General features: G+C 40.8%; 1 protein-coding gene across 1 annotated transcript; it reads right to left on the bottom strand.

Moving 5' to 3' along the window:
- Positions 1–6,835: 6,835 nt before the first annotated feature.
- On the bottom strand, positions 6,836–14,743 carry LOC136284976 (C->U-editing enzyme APOBEC-1-like). Its single transcript, XM_066175533.1, has 4 exons — positions 14,519–14,743; positions 10,608–10,999; positions 9,937–10,052; positions 6,836–8,436 (listed from the first exon to the last, which is right to left on the bottom strand). The coding sequence occupies exons 1-4, from the start codon at positions 14,539–14,541 to the stop codon at positions 8,422–8,424; spliced, it is 546 nt and encodes a 181-aa protein (XP_066031630.1). The 5' UTR covers positions 14,542–14,743; the 3' UTR covers positions 6,836–8,421.
- Positions 14,744–15,028: the final 285 nt, after the last annotated feature.

The following is a 15,028-nucleotide window of genomic DNA, read 5'->3' as shown; positions in this document are numbered from 1 at the left end:
CTGGCTGTGGCAGGTCATCAGGCAGTGCCAACACAGCGTCTGCCCTGAGGGTCACTTCTGCTACAAGGTCACTTCTCACTTCTCAGCACAGAATTGTTACCTAGTGGCTGCATTATTTCCTACCACAGAAGAGTGATGGGGAGCAACTTAAACAGAGATTGTTGAAACAAAAATGTGATTGACTAATACGGTTTTGAGTTCATGGGCGTGATTCTCAGTGAGACCAGGAATGCTTTGGTGCTGTAGCACTCCCTTCACTGCCCTGTCCTTACAGTACGTATTTACAAATAAGCAGGAGTGAATTAGGCTTAAAGATGATTAGTCTGCAAGGAATGGCTTGATTAGCAGCAATAGTTCCTCACAGAAAACCAGCAATGTGCCACAGAAAGTGGAGAAATAAAAATGTCCAAGCAGTGCAACATTTTTGGGTGTGTTCAGGAAGCTGAATGTGCTGTATGAGATGGCAGAAAGCCAAAAGGAAAAAAACCCCAACAATCTGGAAATACCGCTCTGTTAGCCTAATATGAGAAGAAGAATCTGTCATAAATACGTATTATATTATTGGCTTTTCGTCAATATTAAAATGGATGCTATAGGTATAACGTTAAAGTAACTTTGCTATAAAGATATAGTTTTTATTTCTGCTATTAACTAAACTTAGACATAGTAGTGAAATAGCTGATATATAGTTATGTGGGATAGGCTTGTGGTAATTGAGCTGCCTGCTTGGTCGGGATAACATCCAATGAACATATGATGAGGACCCTGCTACTGATATGCCAACTCTCACCACCTGCCGTCTGGAGAAAGTATGGACCAAAACCCAAGCTGGAGGTGATAATAAGAATGGACTAAAACCACAGCCAAGAAATGTGCATGCTCTAAAAAGGCGGACCCAAGAAGGAACCATAGTCAGTCAACAGTTCTTGGAACGTGTAAACTAGTTTGGGGAAAAGTTTAAATATGCATAATTGTTTATGAATATGTAATAGGCAGATACAATAGAAAAGGTATGTAAAGGGTGTCTCCGAAACAGCAGGTGTGCTCTTGGCTGAATGCCAAGCACCCAGCCTTTAAAATTTGCTTTATTATCTTTGTCTCCTATTGTCGTTTATTAAACTTTTAAATTTTACCAGGAGAGTGAACCTCCTTTTTCACAAATCCCTTCCAAATTCAGTTGTTGCTTTAATCATAATAAAATCAGGAAGACAGGGTTGCCACACAAATGAAATTTCATACTTCTAGAAGAACTTGCACATTGTGTTTATGGGGACCACGCTCCAGTGAGTCAAGAGGGAGATTATGACCTCCAGAAGCATCATACAACTAGGTGGGAAACCCATCCCTTGGTTTTTATGAGCAACCAGCAGTAATCCAGTAACCCTTTAAATTGCTACGTGACTGTGGCAAGGGTTATCTATACAGGTGGAGTCTTGTATTACTCGAACAACTGGCAAAAATTTTCATTTTACTTCTCATGCAATCAGTTATGTCCCCTTACAGAAGCTGCTTAAGGTGATGTGAGAGAAAAATATGGAGGTGGTTCGTGATGCTGAGCTATTGGTAATATCTGAATATATCTCAAGCACTCCAGCAAAAGGATTTTTTTTTTTTAATTACCACCACCCTCATATGCATACCTCATGAACCTGGATGCATTTTAGAGGAACATACAAAGAAAAGCGTACATGGAATGGTAGACAGACATTTACTCATGCCTCTTTTAACACCAGGTTCCTGAGACCTTCATAAGAATATTCCCTTTGGTGGTAGTAGAGCCATGCTGTATACAAGTGTTATAAATAATCACGAGCCAATTCAAAAATCCAAAGATTTATTTAGCAATTTTGAAAATTAATTTTGAGACGCCACGATAAATCAGGACAACATCGATCGAATGCTGGGTGGACAATCTGGGAGCAGCAAAAGGTGCTTCTCCGGGGCACTGTCCACAAATTCAGGGTCTCAGGGTAGGTGTTTTATACCGTTTTTCTGCCCTGAGGTGAAAGCAGGACTGCCGCAAAGAATGCGAATTCGCCCAAAAAACATGAATTCGTGCAAACGACACAATCGCCGAAATGTCCTACACCCCCTGAGGGATGTTTTTGAAAGAACTTCCTGAAGAGTTGTATGAAAGTCCAAAAGGAGAGTCTCTGAATTTTCTGTTGGGAGGCTTGATGCAATCATCTGCTAATCTCCATCAAGATCAATATCAGATCCTTGAGTGGCTGCGAAGATGTGATCTGCCCGTGATTAATGAGCCGATTCCACGTTATCTCTTCTGCAAATGTCGAGGTGGCACCTCCAAGCTAAAAAAAGACTTTGGAATTTTTGGAGACGACCTCAGACCGTTTCCAGGAATCCGGGTTTTTTCAATTCCAATGTATAATTTTACACACACAAATTTAATACACGAATTTTATACAGTACATCTATTACACAAGTCAACAGATTCATCGGGGAAAAGAATGTAGAAGCTTCACAATTTCTTCAGAACGTGATAAGTATTGCAGGATTAATTTGTGTTTTCTTTTTTAATAACATTTTATAAAACCTATATAACTGTAGTCTGAGAGTTAGTTTGTATGTTACTGTATAATGTTCTTAAGCCTAAGGAACGCAGGGCTCCGGGAAGACATTCCTCTGCCGAGAAACAGAGAATCACCCACCACCGAAAGAAAGGAAGGCACCACCCATGGGTGATGGAGTTGAGCACCGCCATCAGCCAAGCGCTCAGCACCCCATATCCATCATCCCAATCTCATTAAGGACATACATCTCAATACCTGGTCCATGCAAACCCAGACATAGGTTTATGTCTCCCCGGAAAAACTATTCACCAAACTCTCATCCAGAAAAGAAACCAGATGAATATGAATCAATGACTATACACACAAAAGAATCGATGAAATAATCGGTCGCACAAGCCCGGGAACTGTATAAAAATGGGCCCTGCACACTCTGAATTTGTGAAGCAGAGGGGGATTCTGTGCCACAGGGGGCAGGATCTGCGGTTCACCCAGTGCCGATTCCCGGGATCGGAACTGCGCTTTGGTTGTGGTTTTATCGGGGTCTTTCTATTTCCAAAATTTTCGATTTTTTTTTAATTTCTATTAATAAATTTGTTATTAATATTTTTAATTCACGGATTTGGCTTATCATCTATAACAAGAACATTTTATAAAGGGCCTCCACGACGCACACTAAGTGATAGAGAGGTGGACAGAGTATGAGTGAGCTAGGTGCCTTCAGATTCTCCCAGGAAAGAGATAGCAGCAAAACAAGTCCATAGCACGACTCTTACAGACGTGTTGTCTGCTGATGTGCCACTCCCTTTTCCCAAACATCTTTTAGCTTATCTGACGCTCAAAACCCAAGATGTGCATCCGGTAACAAATTTGGACTGACGGAGTCCTAGAAATGGAAATATATGGAAGCAGGTTAGAGAACAAAGAGGAGCACAGAAGAAAAGTTAAATCAGACATCAAAGAAGACAAAAAGGGTCAAGGTTTGAATCAGCTAAGATCCCAATTTGCAGACCTCTGAGGATTTTACAGGTATACAACTTTTTATTCTCTGGCTGAATGATCTATTGGAAAGAGGTGAGAATCACCAAGTAGAATTCTGGTAGCAGAGAGAATGGTTAAATTTAAATGTGACAAAAGCCCGGGGCTTATACTACAGAGGCTTAAGTCTCAACCTCCACCTACAGGCTGCCTCCTGGACTTAATTTGAAATAGTAAATCCTGTGTTAGTTTAAGTGTTCTGCTGCTGACACATTTGACAGTAAAAGGAAAATCCACTGTATGTTTACTTGGATTTAATGGAGTTTTCTCAGTAGGTATCTATACTTTTCATGGAAAGAAAAACCGCACAGAGCCTTTTAAGATTTTTTCTGTGACCTCCACATTTTAAAAAGGCGTGTTTATGTATGAATCTGTATGTATGAATTCACACTCATGAAAATATTTATGGATATTTACATATATGCACAATAATGCATATAAAAACAAGCTTGTAGATACACAAATACATCTCCTTTGCAGCGTATTATTACTTTGCAACTCTGATAAGCACACCCACCCATGGCTCCTTTATCTCTCCCAGTACCTTTGCTTTCATTTCCTCTGCAGGCTGCATGGCGTCACCATACTTTACTGATACTCTTGTTCAGCCTCCATGCATGGAAACCGAAACATAAGAGATTAAGATAACTGGTGGCACCCTGCCACTGCTGGGTGAGCTTTATGAGGCTGACTCTGATGAAGTGGAATGGCAGCCTGCCACAAGGATGTGCAGGCAGAGCTCTGACCCAGGCAAAGTGAAAAATAATTGGCTAGGGGGAAGCACTTACCTGCATGCTTACTTCGGTAACAAAACATCCTGAATATCCTTGTAATATAATTCTTTCTCACATTAACCTCACATTAACTGGTGAGGTTGTAGAAATCAAAGAATTTCTGAGCTCATCAAAGATACTTCATGAGAGGTCAGTGTGAAAAGAAAAACTGCAAGTGAACATATCTGTATTTTGGAATGTTTCCCTACTCCAAGCAGTCCTTCTACAGTCTTCTCACACTACCTTGAGTCACAGAAGTTCTATATATTTATCTTTCTGGTTTTGCTTCATTTCTACATCTTTGTGTCAACGCACACACCTTGTCAAAGCACAAAAATAAGTGCCCCAAACCCTGGGGGATTGGTGTCCATGCTCTGCTTGAGAGCCTGAGTCAGTCACCACAAAACAGCAGAGTTTTAAATATGAGGGGGACCACATTACCAGGTGGACTTCACTTGAGAGAAAGCAATGATTTTCTATAGGTTGTACCAAGGAGAATGTACAGAGCAGCTCTAGGAACTTCCAGCTCTGAGATTTTCTTTTCCAAGCACTCAGGGATTGCTCAATGCCAACAAAATATTGGGTTAAACTCTCCCGAAAATTCACCTTGAAGATGTAGCTGTCATGGGAGGTAAAATCTCCATCAAAAGCAGAAAACATTCGTCAGGACCAGGCACTACAACCATTGGGCACCATCAAGGACGGAGTTAATCTTCTTCATTGCAATCCATACTAAACATATTAGCTCCTGGGCCATCTGTGGGCAGTGTGTCAGTGGAAGCCACTAGTGTGGGTGGTCAAGATAACCAATTTTTTTTTTTTTTTAAGTCCTCAGGGCCCCAAGAGGTACAGACCATAACTGTCTTTATTTTTTATTGTGAAAACAAGTTGGGGTTCTTCCTTGCTCAAGACCTTGGAATGTCACAAGCTTGCTCTGGTCAAAATCTGGTTATGATGTGAATGGGCTGAGTGTGGTAAGAGAAGGCCAACAGGACAGTGTAAACAAGAACTAAGGAAAATGAGCCTTGGCACAGGCAGAGCATCAACAACCACCCCCAAAGTTGCTTGGAAGATTATACTTTGTGATATCCTTTGTTTAGCAGCCTGTGCCAACAACTAGTTACATTGGAGACTGAACAGGGAACACTTGGTCCACTTCATAAATTTTGTTCAGTAGTTTCACAATGTCTGTGTTTCTCTTTCCCATCCCCCTTAACGACTTGTGTGATCAGTTTTCTGTGCCTCTTTAAAAACACCTTAAAACATGAGGGGTTTCCATCTAGTGGCCCAGTTCCAGGATGGACTTGCAAATTAAATTAATTAATTACTTCTTTTAGCTATCTGACTGGAGATGCTGAAATGCAAAGAACATGGGTACTGTAATTATCATTCCACAGTCAAATCTCTTGATGGATGGAGGATTTGGTTCTGTTGAATGGAACATCTGTGGATTTTTTGAAGCTGCATTTTAAAATCAAGTGCTGCTGTCAGTTACATGTTAGAGCTCCCACTGAAAGAGTGGAAAATCCTCTAGGTTAGGACAGTCTTTCTAATGCAGACTAGTGTTTCTGTGATCAATCATGAGACATTATTATACCAAGAACTGACACTTAGTGTGATTAGTTGATCAGTTTAAAACAGAGGCAAGTGCTTATTTACATGGCTAACTATAAGCTTCTGGAATTTTCTGCTCCAGTAAGCTGTGGACGCAGATGGCAGGACAGAGTAAAACTAGGTCTGTATACGGACCCTAAAGGTGAGATGCAGGGTACCCAAGTGCAGTCATTGTGGGTATTGAGGTATTGGGACAGGATCATGAAAAACCACAGCTGGTGGCCAGGATTATCTGCTCTCTGTGAAAAACAACCCCTCTGTCACTGCTAGATAGTGCCTGGACTCTGCTTTCTGACCTGATGGGGCATTTTCATGGTACTAAGTCCACCTCTGTTCCTCTTAAATCATGAGGTAGGAAACAAGGCTATCTGAGAGGACAGCAAGTCTCCAGAGATGATCCTTTTGGCATCCTGACCATCTCCTGCCAGATGATGGCCCTGGGACCCCAAGAGCCCTATGCTGGAAGGCCAGGACTGAGGGGATGATAAACCCAGAGACAATCTCGATCTAGTTCAAGAGTGGCTGCTCCAGATGGATGCACATAAACCTACGGGGGAGTCTGACGGCATTTGTCCCAAGGTACTGAAGGAGCTGACCATTATCATCGCAGGATCTAGGATTATTTTTCAATGGTCTTGGGAGTCTGGAAAGGTTCAAGTGGAAGACGACAGTGTTGTTCCACTGTTTCAAGAATGGTAAGAAGGAAGACCCTGGTAATTACAGGCCTGCCTGTCTCACTTCAGTGACTGGTAAAGTTATGAAGAAGAATATTCTGAGACACAATTATCAGGTCCTGAGAGGGATGTCCTGGACCACCTGCTCTGAGGTAGCTAACATTTGGGATAGCCTTGGGCTAAATTAAGGCACAACAACACCAAGAGATCAAATTAGAAAGTTTTATTTATATAGGCCACAGCAATTAAAACCATATGATAGGTTCAACAGCCTGTAGCAGCAACAATTTAAACCTTTCTGAACAACGTGAGGCAACAATAATCTTTGAGCAGCCTATGGCAACAGTGACCTAAACTTTAAAGCAGAGGAAGAAAGGAAGAAGGAAAGACAGAAAAACAGAGGTAGAGCAAAAAAGACCTGGCCTTGTCCAGTTTCTAATACAGAAAGGTAAATACATCTTTCACCAAAGAAAGGAGACATGTATCTTATTGCTAATAGGATTTCTTTAGAGAGCAGATACAAATATAACCTTTGGTTGGAAACTTCATCGAGAGGTCAACTTTGGCTCAAGGCCTGTTTTTCAGGTCTTAGTCAGGGTTTGTTGTTCAGGCCTCAGTACTTCACCTTCAGGATAAAATGTCCAGCACATGACTAGATAAGTCCACAGGGCTCTGGGTGAGCAGTTGGCTGATGGCTCAAAAAGTTACAGTCAGTGGGTTTACATCAGGCTGGTGACTGGTCACCACTGGAGTTCCTTGGGGCTCATTTTTACAGCCAGTGATCTTCAGTGTTCTTATAAATCATCTGTATGGAGGAATCAAATGTAGGAACCAAATTCATGTAATCTTGCCAATGACACTTAACTAGGAGGAACTGTGGATTCCCTTGAGGGTAAAGAGGCCCTGCAGAGAGATCTGGATACTGAAGAGCTGAGCAGTCACCAACTGTATGAAATATTACAAGAGCAAGTGCTGGAATTCTCCACTTGGAACCGGGTAATCCTGAAATTTATCTATTCCTGAAACCAGTGACCAGTGATAGGACTGGTGTAAATGGAATGAATCTGCATTAGGGGATGTTCAGCTTGGACATTAGGAACAGCTCACCTTCACTGAGAAGTTGGTTGGTCAGAGGAACAGGATCACCATCAGGTCTGTCAGAGGTAAGGAGCTCACTCCTCTTAACTATTTAAGAGTTTCAATAAATGATAATAAAAGGGATAATCATAAAGCCTGGCAAACCCAGTACACACCCACTTCTTCAGTCTGCAGTCTTTTATACCATTTCAGTTGTATTACTCACTTAAATGATTTAGCAAATTTATTTAGAGCTTGTTGACCACAATCTTGCTTTAGATTTTTGCAGCGTTTGCATGATTTAATAACTGCAGACATCAACAGTCTAGGGTGGTCTTTTGATGCCACTTTAAGCTTGGTACTTTTCCTTTTATGATCTTCTGCTCTCCACTTAAGCTATCTTAAAACACACCTTTCAAAAGCCCACTTACATCTCATGAAAGCTTTGCTTCCCCTTTTACGTTCCCCATGAGCAATTACAAATTTTACCACACTTAAAAGCAAATTGAGACTTACACTAATTATCTACAAACAATTACAATTTTATAATTAAAACAAATTTTAACAAAAGTCAGCTACTACATAACCTGTTTATAACATGGATGATGTTTTTAGTCATGTTGTTAAGTTTTAGTTAGTCCTGCGAGGAGAAGGGGGTTGGACTCGATGATCCTTTTGGGTCCCTTCCAACTTGAGATTTTCTGTGATTCTTTGATTCTATAAACGATGATCCTAAAACAGAAGTAGAAAATGACATTTAGATCCTCCAACTGCTTTGTGATTTGAAACAGACATAGCAGAAGCAGTCTATTAGTTGTAGTAGCCCAAGATGTTACTTTTCCACATATACCATATAAAATGAATTTCCCAAATAACCAATGACCCACATAGCCATAGATTTCTTTCACTCTTATTCACTAAAAATAGCATTTGTCAGAAAATTCTAATACATCGAAATAAAATGCTGAATCATTTATATTAGTTTTGCTATACTTTTTTTTTAATACAGTCTTTCCCAGCCAAGGGTGTGGACTTATTCATCCAAGCAAATTCTCTTGTCTTCAAGGACACAAACTTTCAGTGTGTTGTTGAACACGCTCTTTTCACTCCTGCCTATATCAGGAGGTCTGGCACAAAACAAAGACTGAATTTTCCCAGGGTACAGACATTCCATTTTGAACAGCTTTTCTCATCTCACAGAAACTGTACCCTCCCAACCAGTCACAGAAGTTACTGAATGGAGTCTAGAAGGGACTTTAATGAAGTATGCAGGGGCCCAGTGAATGGGGGGTGCCAGACCACTGCAGACATTGAGAGAAAGGGGCTGAGCAGCACCATTTGGCAAACTGAAACCCATGCTCAGACCCAGGTTAAAAAGGAATCTGGTGGAGGGTTTCTGAGATTGAGACTAGAGTTCCAGGTAAAAATCAAGGAATTTCCCACCCTGGAACCCAAAGGAGAAAAACTGCACTCATAGCTTTTCCTTCATAATATTGTTGCCTTTTTCAACCTAAAAATGAAACCTGAGGTCATTTTAGTATAGGAGGTAATATAAAAGTGGATTTTTATTTGGAAGTCTCCAGGGGCAGTTATGGAGAATATCCACAAAAGCCCCCCCATGCAAGGTGAATATAGTTTTGATTAGTTTTAGGAAATTATCATAATGGATAAAAAGCACCAATTAGGAGGACAAGCAGTGATGCAATTCCCCAAGTCAAGCTCCTTCTCTGGAGCCCCCCCTTGGTACTAACTGTATTTGTTTATAAAAATCTGTCTCAAAGACCTTGTTATCAACCTTGGTTCCCAGGAAGGACCAAGATAGGATAAGGGCCTTGTATCCCCCGGGGCTTGGAGCTCTGGAATTTGTTTTGTCTTCCTGCCTAGGGAAAGAGCACGGAAAAGTACTGAGAAAACAAGCCAGAATAAAATACTAGGCTACAGAGCTCCAAATATATGTGCAAAGAATACAGAGAACATATAAAAGAAAAAAAGGCAAAAGCCAAGATGGCATCAATATTATGGAAAAATATCCACAGTGCTTCTCTCCCAGTGGGAGAGGATAGTTCCCATGATTTTAGTACACTACTTTTTTCAAAAGCCTACTGCAGGACTCTTTGAAGTCCAACTAGAGCTACATGTAAACAAAGGTTTCTTTCCTGCTCTTTACAACTCAGTTGCCCTAGACTGCAAATCATTTCATGTGATTCCCTCTATCTCTCAGAGTGTACTGACCTCAAGGATGTTTTCGAGCATTAAACGATATCTCCGTATCGCTGGTCCAAAGTTCTCGGGCAAGAAATCATAATAGACATCTGTTTCTAAAAAGGTCTCCCAACAGTAATGATAGTCTGGAGAAATAGAAGCAAGATAATTAATCTGAGTTTATTCAGATACCAGAGAAGCTCAGGAAACAAGACTTTTTAAGCTCTTCCTTGTGTCCATATCACAGAGACAGCTCGGCCATGAATAGGTCAGCTGATGCATGCTGTCCACTCCATATTTGGAGCCCATGTCATTTACTCTGGGCAATACTTTTCCCCTCCTTTAATTGCACAGGAGCTTTTCAGCCAGCCTGATCCCTGCGACTCCATTTATTTGCTCAGGACAAGGGAGAAGGACCATATCTCCCATTCCCTGAGGGGTGCCATAAGGATGCTATCTCTAAACAAAGGAGAATTTTCCTTCAGACCTGGTTGCTAAGGGTCCTGCCCCTCTTCTCCTGCACTATTTAAACATCTTTTTTTTTGGATGTCACTCTCGTTCACTGCATGGTGATGGCTATGCCCCCAAAGAAGCTGAGTAGGACATGAGGCACCACAGAAGCCAGCCTGTACCCGATTCAGCCATGCACAAAGTTCACCAGCTAACCCCTCCCCAGTCCCACAAAGTATGGGAAACCTTGCCTTCTTCTTCCATGACTTGAATGGTTACTCGCTGCAACCCCTCTAGTTCCCTCAGGCCTCTTTGGTTTCTTGTATAGTCAGAGTAGTAGAGCCGTGCTACATGTATGTCTATGCTCACATTGGGATGCCTCCTCAGGAAATCCCGTATTTTATTACAGCAGCTCCAACAGGGGCTCCAGGACAGGTACCAGGTGATGTTACAGAAACCGTAGCTTCTAGGCTCAAAGATTTCCTGCAGGAAGTACTCTTCTGCATGGTTAACGTCGTTTCTGACCCAGTGTTTCCAAGACGTCTCATTCCCATTCCACCACAGCTCGCACAGTAGGTACGTCTCGTCTGGATACAGGCAGGGATCAAAGTGTCTTCTGAATGCCTTCTTAGATATATACATGCTGAAACAGAAGAGAAACTTCAGGGAATCACTGGTTACAAGTTTGTTTTCGGTAGTACTCCAGTACATTAAAAAGGGAAGGGTGGAGGAAGAACTGAGAAGCGCAAAGCACGAGACGGCAACACAAGAAAAATGGAGAGGCAGGCACCAGGCAGGGTAAAGGAATTAAAGAAACCAAACCCTGAACAGCTAATCATCCCCTCATCTACAGCTGCATGTGGAACTTTCACTGCCTCCCCCCTCCCTACGCCTGTCCTCTTCCCCATCAGTGGGAGTGTTTCTAACAGCTCTCTATATTTTTTTTGTGTGTCAGACATTTTTACAAGGTTCCTATATGGCCCTTTTCAATGTAGGGAGCTGTTGTGAATTTTGTAAAAACTAATACAAAAAAATTTTAAAAAAAGAAAATAAATGCACTGATACACCATGAAGCTGAATAGTTTTCCTTATTGGATTCTCCTGCTGTGTGTACTTTCATAAGGATTAGCACAGTCAACACCATCCAACTCAAGATAAGAAGAAAGAAGTGTTCTATGCAAAAAGATGCAACTCCCAGGATGGATATTTTCTGAGTTCAGAAAGGACCTCTAAATATTGTCAGTTAAGGATCTATACAAAGACTGCCAATAGTCTTGAATATATCTTTTATACTCAGTAATTATCCATAATACATAAATAATGAACTCTCCAGAGGCACTTTGTGGCCTTTGTACAATTTTCCTTTATAGAGATTTATATGAGAATGCACTTCAGATATATGTTTTTCCAAATTAGAATAATTCAGAGTAAATCTAGCAGACAACTGATCAGATTCTGAAGAGAGAAGCAATAAGCATGTAAATTGTTTTATATATTAGTACTCATTAGTAACAAAAACCAACAAACAAAAACCGAAACCAAACCAACAAACAAAATGCACAACAAAAAACCACAAACAAACAAACAAAGTCACAAAACCCCACTCTGAACTAGGGACAATTGACATCTTGCAGAAAAACTGTCACATACTCCCTATCTGCAGGACTTCTCACCTATAAAAAAAAAAGCATCTCATTTATCTGAGTTAGACAGAAGGTTTTGTCCTCTTACCCTGTCTTCTTCTTCATCCCAGCCTCCTACACATTAAAATACATATGCACACAAACCAGTTTATAAACCACAGGGTGTGTCTCTCTATCTTCTCTATGTAAACTCCATTTATATAAACCAAAGAAACCACACATGCAGATTTCGTGATCAGACTTTCTACTGAATTTATGTAAATGCAATAACAAATGTAAATGTCACCAAATGTTTAATTCTGGTACAAGAATAGCTATTCTATTAGATGCAATTCCTTTAGTAGGTTGTTAAAAAAATACTAAGAGAGACAAAACTGAAGCACAGACAATTTTTATGCTTTCTCATTTGAGGTGTTAAAAGAGATGCACTTTTTCTATTATATTACTTGGAAGTTAATGTCTATTAGCTGAAATTTATTTAAAACTCAATTTTTAGGGAACATATATCTAATAATATAATTATATGTTAATGATAAATGTACAAAATTTGTGACTGGTTGAAGTCCAAAGAAAATTCATTAAACTCCCAATATTCAAGCCAAGTCAGTTCATCTAATTTTTACAGAAGGTACCTCTAAGGTTTTGGAAAGCATTGTCACAACAGATTACAGAGATCTGATTCGTTCAAAGGTATCTGTAGATTTTCGCATCTGATTATAACACACAAACAAGTTAAAACTTCCAAGTCTTACCTAAATAGGTCTTAAGCACCCTCTCGTCTGTGTTTTGACCATAAAATATTGCACTTTGGACAAGCTATTGCAATGGGTGTCCTGTGCATATTTTCAGGGCCATAAAGCTATTTCTTTAGAACAATCGTGAAATATACTAATCTTCAAGATATAGCCACCTTAGGGATGTGTTAAGCCGAGTAAAATCTACGGCATAATCAACTTAATGCAATATGACCAAAAGTCTGCACTCTTATTAATATTTCCTACAGCTATAACTTGCTATTTTTAAATAGTAGATTAATGAAAATTTAAACAACATTACCAGAAGGAGAAATTTAAACCATGAAAAAAACATTCACACACCATAGAATAAATATGAAAGGAAGCACTCATTTTTCTCCCCAAGTCAGGTAAGAGAATACTTAAAGTAACTGTGAGTTTACAGATACATTGCCTAAATCCATGCAATCACCTCAACTCTTTTTTATAATTTTTATAGCTATCACCAACTGTTCTTCCTGTTCAGCACTGTTACACACGGTACATGTATTCACATGGAGCCTAACTCAAAAAAAACCTGATCCCACAAATTTCACAGTTAGCAAATAATTAAAGATATAAAGAAGAAACCATTATTGGTTTTATTTCTAAATTTGGTTCATCAGTCTCATAGAGATAAACTTGCAATCCTTTCAGAATTTGAGAGCTGCAGAGAAACGCACTGTGAAGTGTGACTAATAATTTGAAAGGTGGATTGTACCCCAAAATGTTTAGAGGAATTAGGGCAGAAAACGGCAGAGGGATGTCAGCCAGCATAACTGTCTCCTAGGCTTTATTTTCTTTTTTTATTAAAATGCAGCTGCTACATAAATGTGCATTAAACCTTGAAGATGTACTGACTGATTACAAAATATATTTTAAAATGTGTTATTAATATATTTCCTATTGTATGGTTCCATCATCTATAACTTGATCAGGAATGCAATGAGGTTATTTTAAAAAGTACTAATTTTACAAAACCAGCTCCTAATACGAATATTTCTCTTATTAAAACTGTGTAATAAACTGCATCATTATAGATATTAAATAATTTTCCTTCCTTCCTCCAGCACTTTTTTATTAGAAACTATTTAAAACTCTGCTCATTGCAAGACAGTAATGATAATGTCTAAAAATATATGAGCATAAATTTGTCAAAACTTCTTTAATCTGCATTTTTGCCCCTCGCTAACGCTTTGCACGACCGAGGCACTTCTTCACTAAACTTTGCATTAAAACTTCCCCCTCCCTCCCCGCTTCACGGAACAGAAAATGGTCTGAGACATTTTATTCTGGGTGATATCAGCTGTCTCAAGACCTCGAAACTGCCGAGCAAGGAGGAGGCGGCATTTCCAGCTTCTCTTGCAGCCCAGCGTCGGGGCGAGCCAGCTCCCGCCTTAGCCCTTCCCCAACACCACCCATCTTCCCTGGCCTTTGGTCAGTGCCTGTTGCTCCTCCAGGGTTTATGGCTCCCGGGAGAGCTCCTAAACCAGCGGGAATTCCCCCAGCAGGCTCAGAGCCCAGTGCAGCCCCTCGTCCCCTGCAGTGACCCTGGGGACGAAGGTCCCGCTCAGCCACCAGCGCTGCCCTCGCCCTTCCCCAAGCAAGACAGAGACTCTGCACGGAAAAAAAAAGCCTAGAGCCCTCCCTCGGGGCTTCAGAGAGGGGTGCCATTGGGTTTAAGCAGCAGCAACAACACAAGAGCTGAAGCTGGAGTGCTTTCTTCAGGTCAGCAATTCTTTTTACCCTCTCAGCCCTCTCCGGTGCATGGCTTCTCCTTTCCCGGTGGACCCTCCAGGTGCTGTTCTCCTTCCTGGCCCTGCGGACGGGCTCCACGCACGGCCACACGCAGCACACCCCCAGGCTTAGCTGGGACAAGGTGATGAAAGCGGAAACAGAAATGCTTCGCCTGACCACAAGTGGTGCCTCTTAATGACGTATCCAAACATGCCTGCCCCCAGCAGTGCTCTCTCCTCTTTCCTCACACCTTATCTGAGCTGCGGGGGGTGGGCGTCTGATACACGTTTCCAGGTAAAAACAAAACAAAACAAAAGAAAACAAACAAACAAAAAAAACCCCCCCAAAAAACCAAACCAAAACCAAAACCAAAAAACCCGTAATAATTGAACCTCCCCTTTGAAGCCTCCTTCTAAGTTCCAAAGGGATGATAACGTTTCCTTGGGAGAAAAACGTGATTTATTCTTCTGTGTAGGACACTCCTCCAAGGGTCATGGCTGTTCTGTGTGGCATACAGAC

The sequence above is a fragment of the Chamaea fasciata genome, unplaced genomic scaffold (genome assembly GCF_029207755.1).
Source record: "Chamaea fasciata isolate MVZ Bird 193981 ecotype frontalis unplaced genomic scaffold, bChaFas1.0.hap1 SCAF_2, whole genome shotgun sequence".
Lineage (NCBI taxonomy): Eukaryota > Metazoa > Chordata > Aves > Passeriformes > Sylviidae > Chamaea > Chamaea fasciata.
The sequence above is the reverse complement of the archived record's forward strand: the minus strand, read 5'-3'. Positions and strand labels throughout refer to the sequence as shown.

Coding starts and splice junctions, on each gene's coding strand:
- LOC136284976 (XM_066175533.1), bottom strand. CDS start 14,541: ATGCACCGGAGAGGGCTGAGAGG. Junction 11,000..14,518: donor CACCGGAGAGGGCTGAGAGG/GTAAAAAGAATT, acceptor CTTCTGTTTCAG/CATGTATATATCTAAGAAGG. Junction 10,053..10,607: donor TCAAGTCATGGAAGAAGAAG/GCAAGGTTTCCC, acceptor CTATTTCTCCAG/ACTATCATTACTGTTGGGAG.